The sequence below is a fragment of the Pongo pygmaeus genome, chromosome 1 (assembly GCF_028885625.2).
Source record: "Pongo pygmaeus isolate AG05252 chromosome 1, NHGRI_mPonPyg2-v2.0_pri, whole genome shotgun sequence".
NCBI lineage: Eukaryota > Metazoa > Chordata > Mammalia > Primates > Hominidae > Pongo > Pongo pygmaeus.
This window is the reverse complement of record NC_072373.2, coordinates 91,431,927-91,457,498: the sequence shown is the minus strand read 5'-3', so window position 1 is coordinate 91,457,498 and position 25,572 is coordinate 91,431,927. Positions and strand designations below refer to the sequence as shown.

The following is a 25,572-nucleotide window of genomic DNA, read 5'->3' as shown; positions in this document are numbered from 1 at the left end:
TCTTACATGGATGGCAGCAGGCAAAGAGAGAGCTTGCTCAGGGCAACTCCCATTTTTTAAAAACTATTTTAAAACTACCGGCTCTCATGAGAACCATTTACTATCATGAGAACAGCACGGGAAAGACATGCCCCCATAATTCATTCATCTTCCACCAGGTCCCTTCCACAACACGTGGGAATTATGGGAGCTACAAGATGGGATTTGGGTGGGAACACAGAGCCAAACTATATCAGGGCAGAAAGCTGTCCTGAAACATGGTAACTCCTGTCATGAGCTCTTTTGGTTCCCAAATACTGAAGTGGGGTACCTGACGAGGTTTCCTTGTGTTCCTCTTTACCCTTTACCTTAAGACCTGCTCGAAGCATCAGCACAAGAGAGAAACTGAAACAATGAACACCCACATGTGTTAGTGGCTGTCATTCTAGATCCTCTTGTTTTTTTCTGATTTACCCTGTTTTAGTGGGGTTTAGACAGTTTCCAAATCCAAACTTTAACTCTCTTTATGCTGCTGGTTTGGATTAAGACAATCAGCTTTATTCTTCTCTGTAGATGGCCTTGGATCATTTTCCCCTATTAGCTGTTTTGGGATCCTTTTCCAGTCATGACCACATTTTGCTTACAGATCAGCTAGTTGGTAACCACGGCACTGTCTGCTAACTGATACCATTCATTTGACAATTCAGAGTTATGATACTTTGTAGTGTACCTACTGCTCTTCACAGAAAAAAAAAATTGCAGTACAAAGGGTTTATCAGGCCCCCTATCATTCCAGAGTTTCAGTGCTCTTCCAGAATTTTCAAGGTTTCAATCATGATATGAACCAACTATCCATAAATAATGCAAAAAGAATGAGTAATCATGAATGTAATAATCAAGGTAAGGCAGCTCAGTTATTATACTCAAGAGAGCAACTAGTATGAAACTCTTTCAAATTATTTGAGTAAGGATTTACATATTCATAATGACTTTCTGCCTCTGTCAAGCTCCAGGTGTATCAGTTATTAATAACAGTGAATATGTAGGTACTATTTAAACAAAAACAATTTCATAGTAGACCCACCCCTATCCAAGAGATGAAGTCAAGTTCTGGTAGCAATAGGCATCTCTACCAAGATCTCCTGCTCCTGCCACTCTGTGAACAGGAAAGGAGGGAGAAACCTTGGTGTTTTGCCTTTCCCAATTTATATTAAGATCCTTATTCAAGGGGCTACCGGTTTCTAATGACCTATAGGTAAGTTAGCTTTATAAGGAAGTTCTGAGTTTGAAACTCCTTTCAGCAAGTATTTGTAAGTCAAAAAAGCAAAGAAGAAGCACCATTTGCTGTCATTTCTCCTTGTGACTGAGATTACTTTTTACAAAGAGGAACTGACCACTTTCTCTGACATCTAAAATAGAAAGCTACAAAGGCTGATAGGCGTGGCCTCAAAATTGTTTCATGATTACATAACTTCTTTCTAGTTAGGAATTAGAGCAGTGTGAGAAGGCCATCTACAATCCAGACTTAGAGTGGCTCTAACAAGTGCCATTTTTCCTTGTTAACTTTCATTTCTCAGCCCTTTACAAGATTAAAATAGTCTGCAGTTTAATCTCTCCAAAGCTTTACGGACAGTGATTCCGTCCTAAACAAGACAGTGACTCCAGGATTTCTGAAGACTACTGTGGAAGAAGTATCCATTAAGGTGAGATTTCTGGGAAGTTCTTTAGAGAAAGATCTAGGTATCTAGTTGGTAACCACACAATCTCAGTGGAGAATAATTGCCTGAGACCAGAAGTGTTGTTATCAATCATATTCAGAAAACTGAGAACTGAATCCTTTACCTGTCTAGGTAGCAAATGGATATCTTTTATTCTACCACAATTGGGGTATGAACCAAAAAAATGTATTTTGTCTACAGCAAGTTTTAAAAATTAATTCTTGGGTGTCTTTTGGCATAAATTGATATTTAGAGGAGATACTTGGTTTTCTTGGCTAGAGGATGGCTAGGAAACTTGGTGACTGGGTTTGGGCCTAAGTTAAAAGAAAAGACAGTCACATGAGAAAATTATTATGAAGTAATATTTAGTAAAAAAATAAACCAGGACATAAGTCTCTATTATATGATTTTATCTTTAAAGAGCATAGACATATGCACACATTAATTTCTCAATTTTACAAGCCTTTACTCAAAAACAATCTTTACATTTTCTATTATTATTATTATTATACTTTAAGTTTTAATATTATTATATTGTGCACAATGTGCAGGTTAGTTACATATGTATACATGTGCCATGGTGGTGTGCTGCACCCATTAACTTGTCATTTAGCATTAGGTATATCTCCTAATGCTATGAATCAGTTTCATTTTATGCTTCATTTTACAACAAGTGTAAGAAGAAATAATTCTCTTTTTCAAATGGTCTATGCTTTACTCAGTCATAGATAACATTTTTTATGGCAAGGTATAATGAAAAGACAGGGAGAATCAATTATATATTACCTACTTTGGGATACATTTTGACTTTTTTATGGCTTAGTACATAATGAATATTTTCTAATTACTTCACGAGTACTTGAGAAGAGTTTACAAATGTTGGATTCCAAATTCTATTTAAGTAAGATAAAATTTCTTAAGTAAGCTTGTTAATTATGTTTGAAAAATCTAAATCTAAATCTAAACTATTTTTTACCTTGTTCTTTCAGTAACTGAGAGAGAGATGTGGTGAAATCTCCAACCCTAGTAGTGGTTTTGTTAATTTCTCATTGTAGTTCTTTTGATTTCTACCATATATTTTTACATAGAATATGTATATCTAAGTATATATGTTATGTGTGTGTTTAGAGAGAAGAAAAAATTTCTATATGCTACTTTATAAAGTAATAGATTATATTTATAATATAATTTAAATTATTATATCTTTTTACAGGTTGCACACTTTACCATTATGTAGTGAAACTATGTACTCATACTTATTGACCAAAGCCTATTTTAAGCTACACTATTTTTCCTAAAAAGTCTTTCTTTAAGTTAGAGTTTGAAGAATATAACTTTTTCCAGCTGTTTCTCAAACTTAAGTGATCTTATGCTTTATTTGTATTTTGTCAACAACATATGACTGGATTTATTTTTAATCCAAATTGAAAATTTTTCCTCTTAGTTGATAAGTTTAGTCCAGATATGCACATTCTATAAAGGTATATATTTTCACTTGGTTTTGCCATCTTACTTTGTTTCAATTTATAGCACTTATTCTGTGCTTTCTTCTTCTCCTTTTTTGTCAAGTTTCTTATTTTTAAAAAATCTATATTCTCCTTAAAGACAAGCCCCTTAGCAAACTCTCACATCTTCTGGTCCCCCAAACATACAACTTCACCTGTAAGAGTATGTTTATATAGTTCCTGTTTTCTTTTCTTTGACTCTGGCTTTACTTATTTTTAAGATAGTAAAAACACTAATCAAAGTATTTGCTTGATCTTACTTCCCTTTTGGCCTCCAACATTTCTTAGATTTATTTCTTTTCATAATGAGTAGTTCTTCACAAAGAGCTGTGGGTATGGATATTTTCACTGCCAAGCTTCTGAAAGCTTTGAATATAATAACTGTTTTCTTTTAATTGTGTTAAGAAACATGTAACATAAAATGTGTCATCTTAATTAGCTTCAAGTGTACAGTTCAGTAGTATTAAATACACTCATATTGTTGTGCAACCAACCTCCAGAACGCCTTTGCATCTTGCAAAACTAAAACTCTAACCGTTAACCAACAATTTCACCATTCCTCTTTCCTCCAGAGCTTGGCAAACATCGTTCTACCTTCTTTCCCTATAAATTTAAAAACTCTAACTCTTCATATATGTTTAATCATACAGTATGTGTGTGCTTTTTGTGACTGGCTTTTTTCATTTCATGTTCTCAAAGTTCATTCATGTTGTATTGTATCATGTGTCAGAATATTCTTTCTTCCTAGGGTATAATAATATTCCATTTTATGTATTTACCATAAAATACTAAGAAACCATATTTCTTTTTATTCATTCATCCATTGAAGGACACTTGTACTACTTTCACATTTTTCTGTTGTGATTAATGCTGCAATGAACATATATGTACATACATTTATTTGAGATCACACTTTCATTTATTTTGGGAATAAATCTAGAAGTGAAATTACTGAATCATATGATAATTTTATTTTTAATTTTAAGAGTAAGAATCACATTTTTTTCATAACATCTGAACCATTTTACATTCCTACCAATGATGTACAAGGTTTCCCTTTTCTACTCATCCTCACCAACACTGGTTATTTTCTGTTGCTATTTTTTTGACAGTACCAAAAACATCATCCTAGGAGCTCTGATGTTTTGTGCATGTATGTTTTTAACTGTTATATCTCATTATGGTTTTTATGGGTTTGATTTGTATTTTTCTAAAGATTATTGCTGTTGAGCATACTCATATGTGCTTATTGGCCATTTGTATAGCACCTTTGAAGAAATGTCTATTCAAGTCCTTTATCAATTTTTATCACACTGTTTGGATTCTGTTGTTGTTGGAGTTGATTTGTAGGAGTTTGCTGTATATTCTGGAAATAAAGCACTCATCAAATATATAAAGTGTGAATATTTTCTCTCATTCTCTAGGTTCCCTTTTTTACTCTGTTAATTGTGTCTTTGATGTATATAAAAATTAAATTTTGTTGTAGTCTAATTTATCTATTTTATTGTTGTTGTTGTTGTTGCCTGTGCTATCAGTGTCATGTCCAAGAAATCCATTACCAAATCCAATGTCATGGAGCCTTTCTCGTTTGTTTTATTCTGAGAGTTTCATAGTTTTAATTCTTACATTTAGATATTTGATATACTTTGAGTTACATTTTGTATATGATGTAGGTAAGGGTTCAACTTTTTATATACAGATATCACAATTGCCCAACAGCATTTTTGAAAAGACTGTTCTTTCTGATTAAACGGCCTTGACGTCCATGTCAAAAATCAATAAGCTATGTTTTTCAGGGTTTATTTCTATGCTATCTATCATATTCCATTGTTCTTTATGTCTGTCTTTATGCCAGTACCACACTGTTTTGATTATTGTGTCTTTATAACAAGTTTTGAAAGCAGGAAGTCTGAAACCTCCATGTTCTTCTTTTTCAAGATTAAAAAAAGCTATTTAAAGTACCTTTAAATTCTACATGAATTTTAAGACAAATTTTTATGTTGGTGTAAAAAACACCTCTGGGATTTTGCATTACATATTACATTGCAAATTGCATTGCATATGCAGTTCCTTGGGTATTGACACCTTAACAGTATTAAGTCTTCTAACCCCTGGACACAGATGCCTTCCCATGTACATTTGTGCCTTCTTTAATTCCTTCAAAGTGTTGTATAATTTACCTACTTGATTAAGTTTATTCCTAGGTATTTTACTACTTTAAGCTATTGCATACAGAAAAAGAATTGTTTCCTTCATTTCCTTTTTGTTTGTTGTTAGTGTATAAAAACACAACTGATTTGTGTGTGTTGCCTTTGATTCCTGTAACTTTGCTGGATTTGTTTATCAATTCTAAGTATTTACATAGAATCTTTGGGACTTTCCATATATAAGATCATATCACCAGTAAAGAGAGATAATTTACCTTTTTTCCTTCTTATTTGGATATTTTATATTTTCTGTTTCTTGCCTATTTTTGGGGGGTGGTGGGTGTTAAACTTTCAGTAATATCTAAAACAGAAGTGAACAAACAAATCATCCTTGTCTTTTTCCTGATCTTTCAGGAGCAAGAGAAATGTTTTCAGTCTCTTACCATTGGGAATAATGTTAGCTATAGTGTTTTTGTATATAGACTTTACTATGTTGAAGTAATTTTCTCCTATTCTTAGTTTACTGAGTGTTTCTAACATGAAAGGCTATTTAATTTTGTCAAATGCTTTATTTATTTTTTGCATCAATTGAGATGATCTCTTTTTTTTTGTCTTTCATTCTGGTAATGTGGTGTATTATCTTAATTGATTTTTACAAGTGACAGATGAGCATCTGTGTATTTTTCCTCATCTTTCAGGAATAAGAGAAATGTTTTCAGTCTTTTACCTTTAAGAGTGTTAATTGATTTTTGTATGGTGAGCCATCATTGCATTCCAGGGATAAACCCTAAATGGTCATGATGCATAAATAAATTTAATGTGCTATATAATTATGTTTGCTAGTATTTTGTAAAAAAAAAATTGCATCGACATGCATAAGGGATATTGTTTAGAAAATTTTATTTTTCTAGTGCCTCTGTCTGGCTTTGCATTAGAGTGATGCTGAGTCATACAATGAGTTTGGAAGTGTTCCCTCCTTTTCAAATTTTGAAAGACTTTGAGGAATTTTGGTCTTAATTCTTCTTTAAATATTTGGTAGAATTTACCAGTAAAACCACTTAGTCTGGACTTTTCTTTATTGAGAGGTTTTTGACTTCTGATTCAGTCTCCTGACTAGTCACAATGACTGTTCGGATTTTCTGTTTATGATTCAAAATTTGCAGGTTGTATGTTTCTAATAATTTATCCATTTATCCATTTCATTTAGGTTATCCCACTTATTGATGTACAATTGTTCAAAGTATTCTCTTTATTTCTGTGAAATCTGTTGTAATGTTCTCTTTTTAGTTTCTGGTTTTATTATTTGAGTCTCCTTTTTCTTGTATGTCAATTCAGTTAAAGTTCTGCCAGTATTATTCACATTTTCAGAAAACCAACTCTTGTTTTTATTGATTTTCTTTATTGTTTTTCTAATCTCAATTTTACCTCTAATTTTTCTTTATTCCTTCCTTTTGATGGCTTTGGGTTTAGTTTTTTCTACTTTTTTAAGTTCCTTATGGTGTAAAGTCAGATTGTTGATTTGAGAGTCTTCTTTGTAAATGTAGTTGTTTAAATCCATAAATTACCCTCATCACCATATTCTTTGCATTTAATGAAATGATATGTTGTGTTTCTATATAATTTCTCTAAATATGGATTTAAATTTGACTTGTGATTCTTTGTACGTTTCATTGTTTGCATTGTTTATTTTCACAGGGTCATGAATTTTCTAGTTTTCTTTCTGTTGATTTCTACTTTTATTCCATTACGATAAAAAATATACTCTGTATGATTTCAAACGTTTAACATTTATTAACACTTGTTTGGTGTCCTAATTTGTGGTATATTTTGGGACAATGTTCCATATGTTCATGTGAAAAATATGTATTCTACTGTTGTTGGCTTTACTGTTTTGGATATATCTGTTAGATATAATTTGTCTATAAGTGGTCTATAATGTTTTTCAATATTTATTTTTTCCTAATTTTCTTCTGTCAGGTTGTTCTACCTATTATTGAAAGTGGAACATTGAAGTCTATTACTATTACTTTAGAGTTCTCTATTTCTCCCTTCAATTCTGTAAATGTTTCATATATTAGGAGCTCTGATGTTTTGTGCATGTATGTTTCTAATTGTCATATCTTCTAGGTGAACTGGCCTTTTTAACACTATGTAATATTTTTTGTCTCTTATAGCACTTTTTGACTGTTATTTTTATTTTATCTGATACGAGTATAGCAAACTCTGCTGTCTTATTTAATATTTTAATGGAATATATCTTTTATTCCTTCACTTTCTATCTTTGTCCTTAGATCTGTAAAATGAGCCTCTTGTATGCAACATATGGTTGGATCCCCTGTTTTTAAATTCATTGTGAGATATATATATAATTTTAATATGCTTTTTGATTAGTAAGTTTAAACCATTTACATTTGAACTAATTATTGATAAGGAAGAACTTAGAACTTATTGTTGCCATATTTTATTTGTTTTATGTATGTCTTAATAGGTTTTTGTCTCTTAGTGACTTCTTTTTGTTGATTTCTCTCTGTAGTGAAACATTTTTATGTTCCTCTATTCCTTTGTGTACATCCTACAGATATCTTTGTGGCCATCATCAGGTTGCATATGATATTCTAAAGTTATAGCAATCTATTTTTAACTAATAACAACTTAACTTCAATCATATGCAAAACGTTTACTCCTTTACAGCTCCCCAACACATATTTTACATTAATATTACAAATTGCACTTATATAATATGTACCAATTAACATTGATTTATAAATTGTTTTGCTTTCACATTTTAAATCCTATAAAATAATAAAAAATGACTACAAATCAAAATAGCAAAAGTCATGTTTTATATTTACCTTTCATGAATAACTTATATTTTTGTATGAGTTTGAGTTACTGTCTAGCATCCTTGTGTTTCAGCTTAAAGAAATCTCTTTAGTATTTCTTTTAGGGTAGATATAGTGGTAATGAAATCCTTCAGCTTATGTTTATCTAGAATGTCTTAATTTCTCTCATTTATGAATAGCAGGTTTCCCAGATATAGCATTTTTGATGGACAGATTTTTCTTTATACACTTGAAATGTATTGTCCCACTACCTTCTGGTCTACGAAGTATTTGCTGACAAATGTGCTCATAATCCTATTGAAGATTTCTTGGATATAGTGAGTTGCCTTTTTCTTGCTGCTTTTTAAATGATTTTCTTTTTGTCTTTGAGTGTTGATAATTTGATAATAATGTGTCATAGTGTAAGTTTCTTTGAGTTTATCATAGTTGCAGCTTGTTCGGTTTCTTATATCTGTACATTTTGTCTTTTCTCAAATTTGGAAAGTTTTCAATCCTTATTTACTCAAATAATTTTGTTATTCCTTTCTCTTTTCCATCACCTTTTCAGACTTACATAATGCATATATTGTCCCACTTGATGATATACTATAAATCCTTTATAAGTTCTGTTCACTTTCCTTTGTATCTTTTAAAAAAGTTTGTTCCTCAGCCTTGATAATTACACACGACCTGTCTTCAAGCTAACTGATGCTTCTGCCTATTAGTGTGGGCTGAGGAACTCCTCTAGTGGATTTTACAATGCAGTCAATGTGTTTTTCAGCTTCAGAATTTATGGGATTTTTTTCTGGTAATTTCTATTTTTTGTATATTCTCATTTTTTATTAATCATTTTCCTGATTTTATTTAGTTGTCTGTACCTATTTTCCTTTAACTCATTGATCATATTTAAGAGTGCTGTTTTAGTCTTTGACAAGAAAGTCTGAGGGCTGTGTTTCTTTAGAGAAAGTTTGTGGAGATTCATTTTTTTCTTTAAAATTGACCATGTTTACCTGTTTCTTTGTATACCTTTTGTTGAAAACCAGACATTTGTAAAAACAGCCCTCTCTCAACCATTGTTAACTGGCACCATTCAGGGGAGGACTTTCACTCTTCAGCTAAGTATGAAATCTAAAAGTTCTCTGAGGCCTATATGGACGTGTGTCTTGCCTCGGCTTTTGTGTATGCATTTTTTGTAATTCTCTCATATACACACTGCTTTTAAGCCATAATTTCCCTAAGAGCCACACCTGCGTCTTTTCATGACCTTAGATGTTCTACTGTATTCCTCTATCCATAATCTCTTGCCTTCTGGCACCCAGGGAGTAGCAGATCCCATGAAGCTCTCACAAGCTGGAGCACCCACTGCTACTTTTTGCAGCCTCAATCTGACATTTAAACTATGCCACCATTTCCATCAATGCTCCAAGTCATGTGAAGCAGATACTAGTCCCTCAAGGAACCTCCAGAGAAGCTATAATGTTGCAAAGCAGTTCCACACTTTTCCTTCTATTCCAAAGGAAGAATGAGGAATTAGGAAGTTTCCTCCTGATCACGTCACACCATTCAAGGGAGAAAGTTAAACAGGGACAAAGAAAAACACCTAGAAGTTTTCCACTATTTTGAGTGTGGCTTAATCTTGGTTAGGAATTTCCTTTGTTGCAACCATTTCTTAACAGCTGAAAACATTAGTTTGGTTCATAAATTGTTCTTTATTTGGTGTTTCCATGATATAATGAAAGTCTGGAACTTCCTTGTCTGCAATCTTGCTAATGTCACTCTCAGTAAGTAAGAGAACAATTTTTTAAACCATAACATTCAAATAACATTTTGACCAGATACAAAATTTTAGTTTGAAAAATATTTTTGCTTGAAAACTGATTCACAGCACTTCACATGAAACCCCTGGGACAACTCTGATTTTTAATTCATTTTTTAAGGGGGGGATTTTAGAAAGACTACTTAATGCATACATTGTATGTAGGCATTGCAAGTGTCCCAGTAGAGGTAATACCAACATCCTAATATCAAATGCATTAAGTTCTTCAACAAATCATGTCACTATTCACGTTAAAGTGAGATGAATAAGGAAGATTAAAAATAGCCACTGTATTAGTTCCTTCTCACGCTGCTATGAAGAGATACCTGAGACTGGGTAATTTATAAAGAAAAGAGATTTAATTGACTCACAGTTCCGCACAGCTGGGGAGTCCTAAGGAAACTTACAATCATGATGGAAGGCACCTCTTCACAGGGTGGCAGGAGAGAGAATGAGTGCTAGCAGAGGAAATGCCTGATGTTTATAAAACCATAGATAGATCTCATGAGAACTCGCTCACTATCACGAGATGATATTTCAAGATGAGATTTGGGTTGGGACATAGCCAAACCATATCAGCCACATATTACTTCACATTATATTTCTAATTTGCAAGATGATTTTGCTACCACACTTCCCTGCTAACTCTCATCCCTTCCCAAGCCCCCAAACCCCACAAATCTTTTCATCCTTCAGTTTCTTCCTAGGTTTTAAAATTGCAGACATATAATTATGGATCAGTACTATGTAAAAATTACTTTCTTAACCTGCTGCAGACTGTTCAGTCAGATTATTTAATCTCTGTAGGTGTTCTACTCAGTATTTCTGGAAGATTTTATCATTTTGCTTTTAATATTCTTTGGCTTTACTATATGTGCCCATGTGTGATTTTTTTCTTTATTTGATAGGTTTGAACACAGGAACACTCCTGTTCTCCCAAAAGAGAACAATTTACAGCCCTAAGAATTTGGACACTCTAATTATATAAAAGTTGCACCAACACATGGTCACCAACCTAAAGGAACACCTGTAAATTTAAACAGAAAATTGGAATATACATTAGGAACTGAATGCCCTTAGGTAGTACACAAGGGGTTAAAGAGGCACACATAAGTGAGAGTGGGACCACAACAGCTCCCAGAAGATAAATTAGCATTAAAAACTCTAAGGAAGTGTTCAGAGGAAGAAAGGTGGGAATGCTTTCCCAGGTAGCAGGAAGGGAATTAACAGTAAGAAGATCTGAAAAAGAAACACATATTGTATATTTCTAGAGCATAAGATATAAGAAATTCAAAAGTAACCAACACACACAAAAGAAAGATACAGTTTATTCAAGGCCTTTCAAGTCATGCTGAGTAGAAATCTATACTAATAAAAATCAAAACTCATTGAAGGATTTCAGGAAAAATAGAGTTGTGTCTTTATCCATAAAGAAACCTACTTGGTTGTCTGACAAACCTTTTAGTAAAAGTAAGACTAGTTGGAAGTAAATAATTGACTGTAAAAAACAAATGTGCAAAAAATAAATGCTGCAATTCCACACTAGAGAGCAGATAGGACAGCAAAATGACAATTTTATAGATGCATAGGACACAGAGAACAAGTCCTAAGCCCCAGGCAGACAAAATGCTAATGAGAGCTGATTAGGGAGAGCCAAGAAGGACTAGAGTCCATTCCACAACTCAGAACTGTAGTGCTGTGGCAGAAGGTTATTCACATAAGGTGAGTGGCTGCAGCCCATTTATACTTAGGCCACTTTGGTCATAGTGGGTATGGAAAGAGTCAGGAACCAAGAGATAGGCATTGAGGGATAGGCTCGGGCTCCAATAAAATATCAGAAGAGGAACCAGGGGCTTTGACACCACAAAACCCATACTATAAATACTGCAACAATTACCTGTTTCCAAACATCATTTCACCACATACACCTCTGACCCAACTTATCAACATTAAAAGGGAAGAACTTCGCTGAACCTCCTAATAAAGCAAGTCTTGATCCATTGTTCACAGTGACACATCTGGTAACTTAGTTCCTTTTTCTTATACGCATCCAAGGACAACATTTTGGCCTGGGACACTCACTCACAAAAGCTTATGTCATTTTTTAAAATTGTCTGCATAAATGTGTAATGTTGTATGTCATTTTTACTTTATAGGCCAAGCTACAACTTCAGAAATGGTGAATGAATACAAGAAAATTCTTTTGCTGAAAGGATTCGAGCTCATGGATGATTATCAGTTTACAACAATTAAGTCCTTACTGGCCTGTGATTTAGGACTAACTACAAAAATGCAAGAGGAATACAACAGAATTAAGATTTCAGATTTGATGGAAAAAAAGTTCCAAGGCGTTGCCTGTCTAGACAAACTAATAGAACTGGCCAAAGATATGCCATCACTTAAAAATCTTGTTAACAATCTTCGAAAAGAGAAGTCAAAAGGTAATAGGGAAAACCTTGCACATAGCTACTCTGCCTTGAGTCTCCCCAGTCTTGAGTAGAACCCCACCTTGGTCATAGCTGGTACATCCCTTTCCCAATTTATAACTCAGCAGTCATGGGGATGTTGGCACCTCAGAGACTGACCAGTTGGCAATTTAGAAGATTCTGTTTCATATAAAAGAGATTGGTATATTTAGAAGAATGTATTTGGGGTAAGGATAAAAAACCAAAGACAGGGATTTATGAGAGGGCGAGTGTTTCAGTAAATTAGAAATGTCAGAAAATGAAAAAAAAAAAAAGCTACTTTTAAAAATGTATTTCACTTGAAATATTTATATTTAACCAATTTATGCAGCAAATAGTTCTATTAAGAGATGTGTAGAATTTTTCCACTTAATAAACCACTGTTGTTTTCTTAATTCAAAAGCCAATATTAGCACTTTGCCACATTACAATTCAGATCACATTTCCTTTCAGGTCATATTTCTGTCATTTGAACAGATATTGCACAGAACATGACCAGCCTGTCAGCATCATGAAAGCCTTAGATATTTAAAAGAAATGGTAGAACAAGACTGAGAAAGGGTTGACTGAGGCACATGGAGTTCACAAGACAGGAAGCATGTTCTCACTGCAAAGGGGAGGAGTGAGTAAAGCACTGAGGAGAATGAGACAGTGCCTATGCCTACCATGCTACTGTTGGCCTCCTAGCAGCCAGACTGGGTTAATGCAGTAGAGGTAACAGGCAAATCTGAACTCTCATGCAGAAGCTGACAGCAGGTAATATTGAAACTGCTTCAGCTGTCTTAGATAAGCTATTCCAGTCTAGGCCTATTGTGCCCTTTTTCTTTTCTTTTGTCAGTTGCTAAGAAAATGAAAACACAAGAAAAAGCTCCAATGAAAAAAATAAACGAGGAAAAAGTGGGTCTTGCGGCACCTGCACCCACCGCAAGAAACACACTGATGTCAGAAGCAAGAGAGAGAATTCCTGTAGCTCAGGTAAGCTTGAGAAAGAGGAGCAGGACTGAAGTCTCACAGAAGATACTCTGCTATGGCACGTGGCTATTCACTAATATCTCAACACAGCTTAGATTTACCAAATTAGTAATTTCGGATCATCTTTGTGATGAGTAAAGAGTTAGGTATTGTAAAAATGTAATAAAAAATTTCTGTGACATAAATATATTATCATCTCCATTATAAAAATGAGGTAATAATCATATTTCATATACATCTTGCCCATCCTTACACAAATCTAGATTTTCTCATTCCAAGTCCAGTGCTCTTCGCATCACACCACAGTGGTGATAACAGTAACGCATCTGTTGAAATCATCCATCTCCTTTTTAGTGCAACAATCTATGCCCAATATTATCTATTGTCCATATCTTCAAGTGACAGGTTGTAATTCCCTGGGGTTTCCAAGGACATCCCATCCAAGATAAATAGAACTTACTATGTTGTAATGAAAAAATGAAAACTTGCTCTGCTTCTTTTGATACTAAAGCCCATTAACAGGAAAATTAAACTGCTTTCAGAAAAGAAAAACTCTGAACAAAGAAAAGACTGAAGCCAAAAGGAATAAGGTGTCCCAGGAGCAGAGTAAGCCCCCAGGTCCCTCAGGAGCCAGCACATCTGCAGCCATGGATCATCCCCCACTACCCCAGACCTCATCATCAACTCCATCCAACACTTCATTTACTCAGGTACACTCTTCCTGATCCTCTTCTCCATTTTTTTTAACCCAGTCACAGTGCATTCCGCTGTTACTATTGTTACTCTCATGCATAACTCTTCATATTACTGATTTGCTGTGGGAAAACTGTTTTCCATATTATGATAGCTTGCTTACATTAGTGAGAAGCCACATGCAAGTAAAGTCCAATTGCCTACAGGTAATCACTGTGTGTAAAACACCAGGACAGACCACTAAGCATTTCTGGTCTGTGCGGGTAAGTAGCCTGGTTCCCAGTACTAGTACATACAAGCCCATGGCTCATCTTTGCTCCCCACACTTCCTGTTACAGATCTGCCAACATTCTCTTCAGAAAAGTATTCTGCTACAACTCAAATAGGCCAGGCCACTGTGGGGAGAGGACGTAAGAGATAAACAAACTTGTCCTTTCTTCGTTGTTGTTAGCATTCTAGCCACTGTGAAATGCTGTGTATACACAGTCGATGACATAGCTCTAACCAGAAATCCTCTACCTGAGACTACTTACATGCTAGCCAGGCCAAGTCTTTCCACTTGTAAAAGCACTGTTTCTTGGGAAGAAACAAAGGAGTTGGGCCCTCAAAATGGTAGAGTACACTAGTGATCATTAGAATTTCTAATGAATGTTTGATCATTAAAACATCTAATGATGTTTGAGGCTTCTGGTGGGCATGGTTCTTCATTTTTAATGCTATCCAAGTTGTTTTCACTTTGTTGATTGTCTTTGATAATATAAGTAGGTAGAGGAGATATTTGGATTTGTTATTATATTCTAATCTTTCTTTAAACTTTCTTCACAACAATGTTTTCATCATCTACTACTCTAGATTGTTCATGGAGAAGATCATGCTTTGCTTCAAGAAGATTATTCTGAGTCAATGAGGGTGATTTAATTTCCAAGCCTGTTGTCTCCTACCTTAGACTTTCACTAGCTAAACTTTACCAGCTCATGTGCCTTTCCTTTCTGTTCAGCAATCCCTGTCTAGCCTAGCCCCCAGCTCCAAATATCTGTGAAAGTTGTTGGGTCGAAAGCTCTGCAGAGTCACTCGTGCAGAGTGACTTTGTATTCCTGCTCAAAGTTTTTGTTGTTGTTGTTGTTTGTTTGTTTGTTTTTGAGACGGAGTCTCGCTCTATCACCCAGGCTGGAGTGCAGCGGTGCGATCTGGGCTCACTGCAAGCTCCGCCTCCTGGGTTCATGCCATTCTGCTGCCTCAGCCTCCCAAGTAGCTGGGACTACAGGCGCCCGCCACCAAGCCCGGCTAGTTTTTTTGTATTTTTAGTAGAGATGGGGGTTTCATCGTGTTAGCCAGGATGGTCTCCATCTTCTGACCTCGTGATCCACCCGCCTCGGTCTCCCAAAGTGCTAGGATTACAGGCATGAGCCACCGCACCTGGTCTCCTGCTCAAAGTTTTAAGTTTATTTTCTTGTGTCTGCCCAACACAGGATCAGGAAACCCAGGCCCAACGTCAGGTGGATGCGAGAAGAAATGTTCCCCAAAAGGACCCAGTGACAGTGATGGTACTGAAAGCAACAGCGCCATTTAAATACGAGTCCCAAGAAAATGGGAAAAGCACAATGTTTCATGCTACAGTGGCCAGTAAGACTCAATATTTCCATGTGAAAGTCTTCGACATCAACTTGAAAGAGAAATTCGTAAGGAAGAAGGTCATTACCATATCTGATTACTCTGAATGTAAAGGAGTAATGGAAATAAAGGAAGCATCATCTGTGTCTGACTTTAATCAAAATTTTGAGGTCCCAAACAGAATTATCGAAATGGCAAATAAAACTCTCAAGATCAGTCAACTTTACAAGCAAGCATCTGGAACAATGGTGTTTGGGTTGTTTATGTTACAAAAGGTAATCCCTTAATTTTGTTTTAATTTTCTCTACCATTACCTGGAACTAAATGTCTTAATTTGCCAGACTTACTGTCTGAATATTGGAACACAAGAATTTATATTGACTAGAGATAGTGATGAAGTTGTCCCACAAAACAGGAAATAGGACTAAGTGACCTATTAACTTTCTTACGCCAAAATAAATGTAGGGACTTTGAAAAAAAGTTAGTAAGAAATATTGGCAGTAATGATCTGTTGTCAGCCACAATGAATTAGGACAATACAGGGTCCAAATCAACGGGAGCAAGCTAATAACATCATCTCTTTCAGCTCCATCCCAATGAGCACTGATAATTTTACTTTGAGTTTTGATAAATTTATTTTAAATAATGAATTGTGCTACCAAGGTTGAATTCTGGTTGTGACATATATTTGGAGTAATAAGTGGATTGGCTGTTATGCTCATAAATGCAAATACATTCAACAGCTATCCATACAATCTAAACATTTGTGCTTAGATCAGTTGCTCTTCTATCTTATTTATTTATTCATTTATTCATTTATTTATGAAGATAGCATTGAACAACTGAGAAATATTGAATTCCATGATACTTAGAGGATAAGGCAACCTCATCATATTATTTACAAAAAAAAATAATCACAAGGCACAGAATTTTATTGATATGTCCACGTCCAAATTCAAGATGCTAGTTAGGATAACGCATCCCTTTCTCCATCACTTTCTCCACTCTAAAACATTACACATTTCTATGAACTCAACCAACATTTTATATGAGTGACTGCTTTATAACCCTATATACATGTCTTCCAAGATAGCCCCTTAAATTTACCTCCACATTTTCTCACACTCTCTTTAAGAGATCTTGCTTATAAATGCAATTACAGAATTGATGAGCAATAGCTTAAGTGTGTGAGACACTACAGAGTATGACTGGAGGGAGTTAGGTCAATGGGGACAAGATATTGGAAAAGAATAAGTAATGAGGAAGGCTGAGAAAGAATGAATGATTGTGTTATAGAAGTTTTTTCCTTTAAAATTTCTCATAATCTGAAGTAACTCAGGAGTGGAAAACCAAATATTGTATGTTCTCACTTATAAGGGGGAGCTAAGCTATGAGTACACGAAGGCATACAGAGTGATATAATAAACTTTCAAGACTCAGAAGGGGGAGGCTGGGAGGGAGGCGAGGGATACAAAACTATATATTGGGTACAATGTACACTACTTGGGTGATGGCTGCCCTAAAATCTCAGAATTCACCACTATGTAATTAATCCATGTAACCCAAAACCATTTGTACCCCAAAAGCTATTGAAATTTTTAAAAATTAAAATAATAATAAAGTGAAATTCCTCATAATCTACTGAATGAATAATTGTAGAAAGCATACATTTGTTTTTCCACAGGACCATGAGCCAAGAAGTTCTATAGGAATTTTTGATTCCTCTATATCTAGGTGCTTTATTTACTCTCAGCTGATCTGAAGGTGGTAGCAAAACAAAAAGAGGGAAATATTTATTGTTGTATAATTGCAGAAAGAAAAATACCTTGAGCAGGAAAAAAAATGCTGGATAATAAAAGATGGACCCTGTGAGATGTCAGGCCAAGCCACATGTATGATCTATACCTGTCATTCCTGTCGTGCATATTGCATGAACTTTGTCATGAGACTCTTTCCCATGTATATGATACTAACAATCCTCTCAGAAACAGGATGTTAATCTTCTTTTGCAGAAAAGCGTACATAAGAAGAACACAATCTATGAAATACAGGATAATACAGGATCCATGGATGTAGTGGGGAGTGGAAAATGGCACAATATCAAGTGTGAGAAAGGAGATAAACTTCGACTCTTCTGCTTTCAACTGAGAACAGTTGACCGCAAGCTGAAACTGGTGTGTGGAAGTCACAGCTTCATCAAGGTGGGAACTGGATAGAGCAGAATGAGTTTGCTAAAGAGGCAAATAATTTTGCTTAGGCTTTGGGAACACCAGATTCCTCATGTATTACTCAGAGAGTCCAGCGAGTGGAAGGAGAACCTAAACAATGCCCTTGCATTTGTAACTGGAAGATTTTCAAAAGGATATTAAGGTAAAGGCATTCATACAGCTCTAGAAAGGATATAATACTAGTGTTAATTGATTTAAAGATGTGTCTAGGGGCAGGGAACATAGGGCTCAAGAGCAAGGGCTTTGAATAAGACAGATCTGATTTGAATCCTGGATTTAAGAAGCACTCATTGGCTGATATTGGGGAAATAGTTTCGTTGGTCCTCTAAAATAATGGAAGTCTCCACTTCATTGGGATGGTTTAAACATTCAGACAATGCATACATATTAATTATCTTACAGCCTGGCACATCACAATAAACTGATCTGTGGTAGATAGTTTTTTTTTTAGGAAGGTAAAGACATTGGAGGGACTTTTAGGCAAAGGAAATGATACATGAAAATTCCAAAAGTGTGACACAGCGTAATGAATTCTGTACAACTGAAATTCAGTAGATGCAGAAGACTGTGGGAACCAAAGATTAAACAAAAGGGACTACTGAGGCCCAAAGATAAAAAAGAAACAGAAGTGTGGCTTTTTCAAAAGTAAATTAATGGGAACTTTATTGTTGAAAATACATGAAAAATTTAAACAAAATTATGCAGAAGAATGCCTGATCACTTTGACATTTTAGCAAAAAATATTCCAGTGTCTATCTATGGAGTTGCATTACAGAGCAATTAGGCTTGGGGCAGAGATATCTATTAGAAGTAGTGTGCTGGATTCACTTATATCCTTACTGAAGAGAGCTTACTGTTGGAAATTCAGGAATTGTATGCACTGCTTGTTAAACATGTGGTAGTTTGAAATCAGCCATGTGAAAATATGTATGCCTCCAGACTCTGCAAATGTTACAAATCGAAACTTTAAAAAAAAATTGGGCAGTTGGTTAACCAGGATACCACAGAAGTTTATTTCAAAAATCTATTCAGGAAGGAAAAAGACAAACAGGGATTAGTTAATGGGGGGAAAATGAGTTTTTTGAAGGTAGATCTTCATAACTTTGTGACTAATGAGCTTTCATAGGGGATAAGGAGAACAATGTAGCCAATGGGAAGAAAAAATATGGCAGGTGAAAGGAGAACTATAAGCAGAGCTTCATTTCAATATCTAGGGTCTCATTATGTCTTTCTTATCTCTCTTTAAAGGTCATCAAGGCCAAGAAAAACAAGGAAGGACCAATGAATGTTAATTGAAATATGAAAGCTGAAATGCAACAAACAACTTCCACTTAAAACAAGTTGTTAATAACTGTGATTTTGTAAATTTCAGTAATTCATTTAAATGATGGTTTCAGTAGATATATTCTAGCATATTAAGAGCTTTTATATCTGAGTTATAGATTAGTTTGCTTTCTGGAATAAAATTTTCTTCTTATACTCTTCCATTTTTTTTAGATATTACATTTTGCATTTATGACATTCACAAGGTAAAAAATAAAATATCTTTTTTTGAAGGACATTATTTTCCCAAAGTCTTGTCTATGTTCTCTTAAGATCAGTAGTGAACTGCTTGAGGCTGAGTACTTTGTGCACTGTGAAGCACATTCTAGAGATGGGGAGAGACACATGGGGCCTTATCCACATTGGAATCTACATTGTGATCTTCAGAGGATAAGGCCCGAGTAAAGGCTGTGACTAAATTTATGTAGCCCATGCTTAAATGAACAAACACTGTGGCCTAGGGAAGTAGTAGAGCTAGAGGAAAGGATTCCTTTATGCAATTATGTCCTCCAGAAGGGGGCCATTGGGGTAATTGGTTTCTCTGAAGGGGACAACAATGGTGATTTGCATAAAGGTACCAATATATGCAAGATGCTTTCCCCTCCTTATTTGGTGTGGATTATCATATCCATCATATTCCATTTTTCTGACTTGTAGATACATCTACATATGTATTCAAAATCAGAGCAACTAAAAACATAAAACAAACATTGACAGATCTGAGGGGAGAAATGTACAGCAATGTAATAGTAAGAGACTTTAGTACTCACAATAATGAAGAGATTATCCAGGCAGTTATTCAATAAGAAAATAGCAGACATCAACAACTCAATACACCAATGGACCTAACAGATAGAATATTCTACACAACACCATCAAAATACACATTTGCCTCAAGTACGCATGGAGCATTGTCCGCAACATGTCACGTTCTAGGTCACAAAACAAGTCTTAATGAATTCCAGAAGAATAAAATTATAACAAGCATCTCTTCTGATTATTATAGAATTAACCTAGATATAAATAACAAATAAACAACTGGAAAACTGACATATATGTGAAAATTTAAAAACATGCTTCTGTATAGCCAATGGATCAAAGAAGAAATTAAAAGGATAATTAAAAAAATGGGACAAATGAAAATGAAACCACAATATACTAAAATGTATGAGATACAGCAAAAGGAGTTCTAAGAGGAAAATTTACAGTTATAAGCATTTACCTTAAAAAAGAAAGCTCTCGGAGGGAGGAGCCAAGATGGCCGAATAGGAACAGCTCCGGTTTACAGCTCCCAGCGTGAGCGACTCAGAAGACCGGTGATTTCTGCATTTCCATCTGAGGTACCGTGTTCATCTCACTAGGCAGTGCCAGACAGTGGGTTCAGGTCAGTGGGTGAGTGCACCATGCTCCAGCCGAAGCAGGGGCGAGGCATTGCCTCACTCCGGAAGCGCAAGGGGTCAGGGAGTTCCCTTTCCAGGGGTAACAGATGGCACCTGGAAAATCAGGCCACTCCCACCTGAATACTGTGCTTTTCCCACAGGCTTACGAAACGGTGCTCCAGGAGAGTATAGCCCGCACCTGGCTTAGAGGGTCCTATGCCCATGGAGTCTCACTGATAGCTAGCACAGCAGTCTGAGATCAAACAGCAAGTCTGCAGCGAGGCTGGGGGAGGGGCACCCACCATTGCCCAGGCTCGCTTAGGTAAACAAAGCAGCCTGGAAGCTTGAACTGGGTGGAGCCCACCACAGCTCAAGGAGGCCTGCCTGCCTCTGTAGGCTCCACCTCTGGGGGCAGGGCACAGACAAAAAGACAGCAGTAACCTCTGCAGACTTAAATGTCCCTGTCTGACAGCTTTGAGGAGAGCAGTGGTTCTCCCAGCACGCAGCTGGAGATCTGAGAACGGGCTGACTGCCTCCTCAAGTGGGTCCCTGACCCCTGACCCCTGAGCAGCCTAACTGGGAAGCACCACCCAGCAGGGGCAGACTGACACCTCACACGGCCCCGTACTCCAACAGACCTGCAGCTGAGGGTCCTGTCTGTTAGAAGGAAAACTAACAGAAAAGACATCCACACCAGAAACCCATCTGTACATCACCATCATCAAAGACCAAAAGTAGATAAAACCACAAAGATGGGGAAAAAAACAGAGCAGAAAAACTGGAAACTCTAAAAAGCAGAGTACCTCTCCTCCTCCAAAGGAACGCAGTTCCTCACCAGCAATGGAGAATGACTTTGACGAGCTGAGAGAAGAAGGCTTCAGATGACCAAATTACTCCGAGCTCTGGGAGGATATTCAAACCAAAGGCAAAGAAGTTGAAAACTTTGAAAAAAATTTAGAAGAATGTATAACGAGAATAACCAATACAGAGAAGTGCTTAAAGGAGCTGATGGAGCTGAAAACCAAGGCTCGAGAGCTACGTGAAGAATGCAGAAGCCTCAGGAGCTGATGCGATCAAATGGAAGAAAGGGTATCAGCCCTGGAAGATGAAATGAATGAAATGAAGCAAGAAGGGAAGGTTAGAGAAAAAAGAATAAAAAGAAATGAGCAAAGCCTCCAAGAAATATGGGACTATGTGAAAAGACCAAATCTACCTCTGATCGGCGTACCTGAAAGTGACGGGGAGAATGGAAACAAGTTGGAAAACACTCTGCAGGATATTATCCAGGAGAACTTCCCCAATCTAGCAAGGCAGGCCAACATTCAGATTCAGGAAATACAGAGAACACCACAAAGATACTCCTCAAGGAGAGCAACTCCAAGACACATAATTGTCAGATTCACCAAAGTTGAAGTGAAGGAAAAAATGTTAAGGGCAGCCAGAGAGAAAGGTCGGGTTACCATCAAAGGGAAGCCCATCAGACTAACAGCGGATCTCTCGGCAGAAACCCTACAAGCCAGAAGAGAGTGGGGGCCAATATTCAACATTCTTAAAGAAAAGAATTTTCAACCCAGAATTTCATATCCAGCCAAACTAAGCTTCATAAGTGAAGGAGAAATAAAATACTTTACAGACAAGCAAATGCTGAGAGATTTTGTCACCACCAGGCCTGCCCTAAAAGAGCTCCTGAAGGAAGTGCTAAACATGGAAAGGCACAACCGGTACCAGCCACTGCAAAATCATACCAAACGGTAAAGACCATCGAGACTAGGAAGAGGCGGCATCAACTAACGAGCAAAATAACCAGCTAACATCATAATGACAGGATCAAATTCACACATAACAATATTAACTTTAAATGTAAATGGACTAAATACTCCAATTAAAAGACACAGACTGGCAAATTGGATAAAGACTCAAGACCCATCAGTGTGCTGTATTCAGGAAACCCATCTCACGTGCAGAGACACACATAGGCTCAAAATAAAAGGATGGAGGAAGATCTACCAAGCAAATGGAAAACAAAAAAAGGCAGGGGTTGCAATCCTAGTCTCTGATAAAACAGACTTTAAACCAACAAAGATCAAAAGAGACAAAGAAGGCCATTACATAATGGTAAAGGGATCAATTCAACAAGAAGAGCTAACTTTCCTAAATATATATGCACCCAATACAGGAGCACCCAGATTCATAAAGCAAGTCCTGAGTGACCTACAAAGAGACTTAGACTCCCACACATTAATAATGGGAGATTTTAACACCCCACTGTCAACATTAGACAGATCAACGAGACAGAAAGTCAACAAGGATACCCAGGAATTGAACTCAGCTCTGCACCAAGCGGACCTAATAGACATCTACAGAACTCTCCACCCCAAATCAACAGAATATACATTTTTTTCAGCACCACACCACACCTATTCCAAAATTGACCAGATACTTGGAAGTAAACTCTCCTCAATAAATGTAAAAGAACAGAAATTATAACAAACAATCTCTCAGATCACAGTGCAATCAAGCTAGAACTCAGGATTAAGAATCTCACTCAAAACCGCTCAACTACATGGAAACTGAACAACCTGCTCCTGAATGACTACTGGGTACATAACGAAATGAAGGCAGAAATAAAGATGTTCTTTGAAACCAACGAGAACCAAGTCACAACATACCAGAATCTCTGGGATGCATTCAAAGCAGTGTGTAGAGGGAAATTTATAGCACTAAATTCCCACAGGAGAAAGCAGGAAAGATCCAAAATTGACACCCTAACATCACAATTAAAAGAACTAGAAAAGCAAGAGCAAACACATTCAAAAGCTAGCAGAAGGCAAGAAATAACTAAAATCAGAGCAGAACTGAAGGAAATAGAGACACAAAAAACCCTTCAAAAAATCAATGAATCCAGGAGCTGGTTTTTTGAAAGGATCAACAAAATTGATAGACCGCTAGCAAGATTAATAAAGAAAAAAAGAGAGAAGAATCAAATAGATGCAATAAAAAATGATAAAGGGGATATCACCACCGATCCCACAGAAATACAAACTACCAACAGAGAATATTACAAACACCTCTATGCAAATAAACTAGAAAATCTAGAAGAAATGGATAAATTCCTCAACACATACACACTCCCAAGACTAAACCAGGAAGAAGTTGAATCTCTGAATAGACCAATAACAGGAGCTAAAATTGTGGCAATAATCAATAGCTTACCAGCCAAAAAAAGTCCAGGACCAGATGGGTTCACAGCCAAATTCTACCGGAGGCACAAGGAGGAGCTGGTACCATTCCTTCTGAAACTATTCCAATCAATAGAAAAAGAGGGAATCCTCCCTAACTCATTTTATGAGGCCAGCATCATCCTGATACCAAAGCCTGGCAGAGACACAACAAAAAAAGAGAATTTTAGACAAATATCCTTGATGAACATTGATGCAAAAATCCTCAATAAAATACTGGCAAACAGAATCCAGCAGCACATCAAAAAGCTTATCCACCATGATCAAGTGGGCTTCATCCCTGGGATACAAGGCTGGGTTCAATATACGCAAATCAATAAATGTAATCCAGCATATAAACAGAACTAAAGACAAAAACCACATGATTATCTCAATAGATGCAGAAAAGGCCTTTGACAAAATTCAACAACATTCATGCTAAAAACTCTCAATAAATTAGGTATTGATGGGACGTATCTCAAAATAATAAGAGCTATCTATGACAAACCCACAGCCAATATCATACTGAATGGGCAAAAACTGGAAGCATTCCCTTTGAAAACTGGCACAAGACAGGGATGCCCTCTCTCACCACTTCTATTCAACATAGTGTTGGAAGTCCTGGCCAGGGCAATTAGGCAGGAGAAGGAAATCAAGGGTATTCAATTAGGAAAAGAGGAAGTCAAATTGTCCCTGTTTGCAGATGACATGATAGTATATCTAGAAAACCCCATTGTCTCAACCCAAAATCTCCTTAAGCTGATAAGCAACTTCAGCAAAGTCTCAGGATACAAAATCAATGTACAAAAATCACAAGCATTCTTATACATCAATAACAGACAAACAGAGAGCCAAATCATGAGTGAACTCCCATTCACAATTGCTTCAAAGAGAATAAAATACCTAGGAATCCAACTTACAAGGGATGTAAAGGACCTCTTCAAGGAGAACTACAAATCACTGCTCAATGAAATAAAAGATGATACAAACAAATGGAAGAACATTCCATGCTCATGTGTAGGAAGAATCAATATTGTGAAAATGGCCATCCTTCCCAAGGTAATTTACAGATTCAATGCCATCCCCATCAAGCTACCAATGACTTTCTTCACAGAATTGGAAAAAACTACTTTAAAGTTCATATGGAACCAAAAAAGAGCCCGCATCGCCAAGTCAATCCTAAGCCGAAAGAACAAAGCTGGAGGCATCACACTACCTGACTTCAAACTATACTACAAGGCTACAGTAACCAAAACAGCATGGTACTGGTACCAAAACAGAGATATAGATCAATGGAACAGAACAGAGCCGTCAGAAATAATGCCACATATCTACAAGTATCTGATCTTTGACAAACCTGACAAAAACAAGCAATGGGGAAAGGATTCCCTATTTAATAAATGGTGCTGGGAAAACTGGCTAGCCATATGTAGAAAGCTGAAACTGGATCCCTTCCTTACACCTTATACAAAAATCAATTCAAGATGGATTAAAGACTTAAATGTTAGACCTAAAACCATAAAAACCCTAGAAGAAAACCTAGGCATTACCATTCAGGACATAGGCACGGGCAAGGACTTCATGTCTAAAACACCAAAAGCAATGGCAACAAAAGCCAAAATTGACAAATGGGATCTAATTGAAGAGCTTCTGCACAGCAAAGGAAACTACCATCAGAGTGAACAGGCAACCTACA

General features: G+C 36.2%; 1 protein-coding gene across 2 annotated transcripts; it reads left to right on the top strand.

The window, feature by feature from the left end:
• Positions 1 to 1,433: 1,433 nt before the first annotated feature.
• On the top strand, positions 1,434 to 19,443 carry MNDA (myeloid cell nuclear differentiation antigen). Of its 2 annotated transcripts, none has more exons than XM_054495158.2 (7): positions 1,434 to 1,682; positions 12,144 to 12,428; positions 13,291 to 13,427; positions 13,967 to 14,134; positions 15,587 to 16,003; positions 17,741 to 17,929; positions 19,205 to 19,443. In XM_054495158.2, the coding sequence occupies exons 2-7, from the start codon at positions 12,164 to 12,166 to the stop codon at positions 19,250 to 19,252; spliced, it is 1,224 nt and encodes a 407-aa protein (XP_054351133.1). In that variant the 5' UTR covers positions 1,434 to 1,682; positions 12,144 to 12,163; the 3' UTR covers positions 19,253 to 19,443. The 2 variants fall into 2 exon arrangements, with proteins under 2 accessions (XP_054351133.1, XP_063525186.1); XM_063669116.1 differs by lacking the exon at positions 1,434 to 1,682 and adding an exon at positions 6,434 to 6,512.
• The last annotated feature ends 6,129 nt before the right edge of the window (positions 19,444 to 25,572 follow it).

What these genes read in the sequence shown, in the direction of transcription:
- MNDA (XM_054495158.2), top strand. Translation starts at nt 12,164, where the DNA reads ATGGTGAATGAATACAAGAAAATTCTTTTGCTGAAAGGATTCGAGCTC. An exon ending in CCAACACTTCATTTACTCAG is followed by an intron (nt 14,135 to 15,586) that starts GTACACTCTTCC and finishes TGCCCAACACAG; the next exon opens with GATCAGGAAACCCAGGCCCA. An exon ending in GGTTGTTTATGTTACAAAAG is followed by an intron (nt 16,004 to 17,740) that starts GTAATCCCTTAA and finishes CTTCTTTTGCAG; the next exon opens with AAAAGCGTACATAAGAAGAA.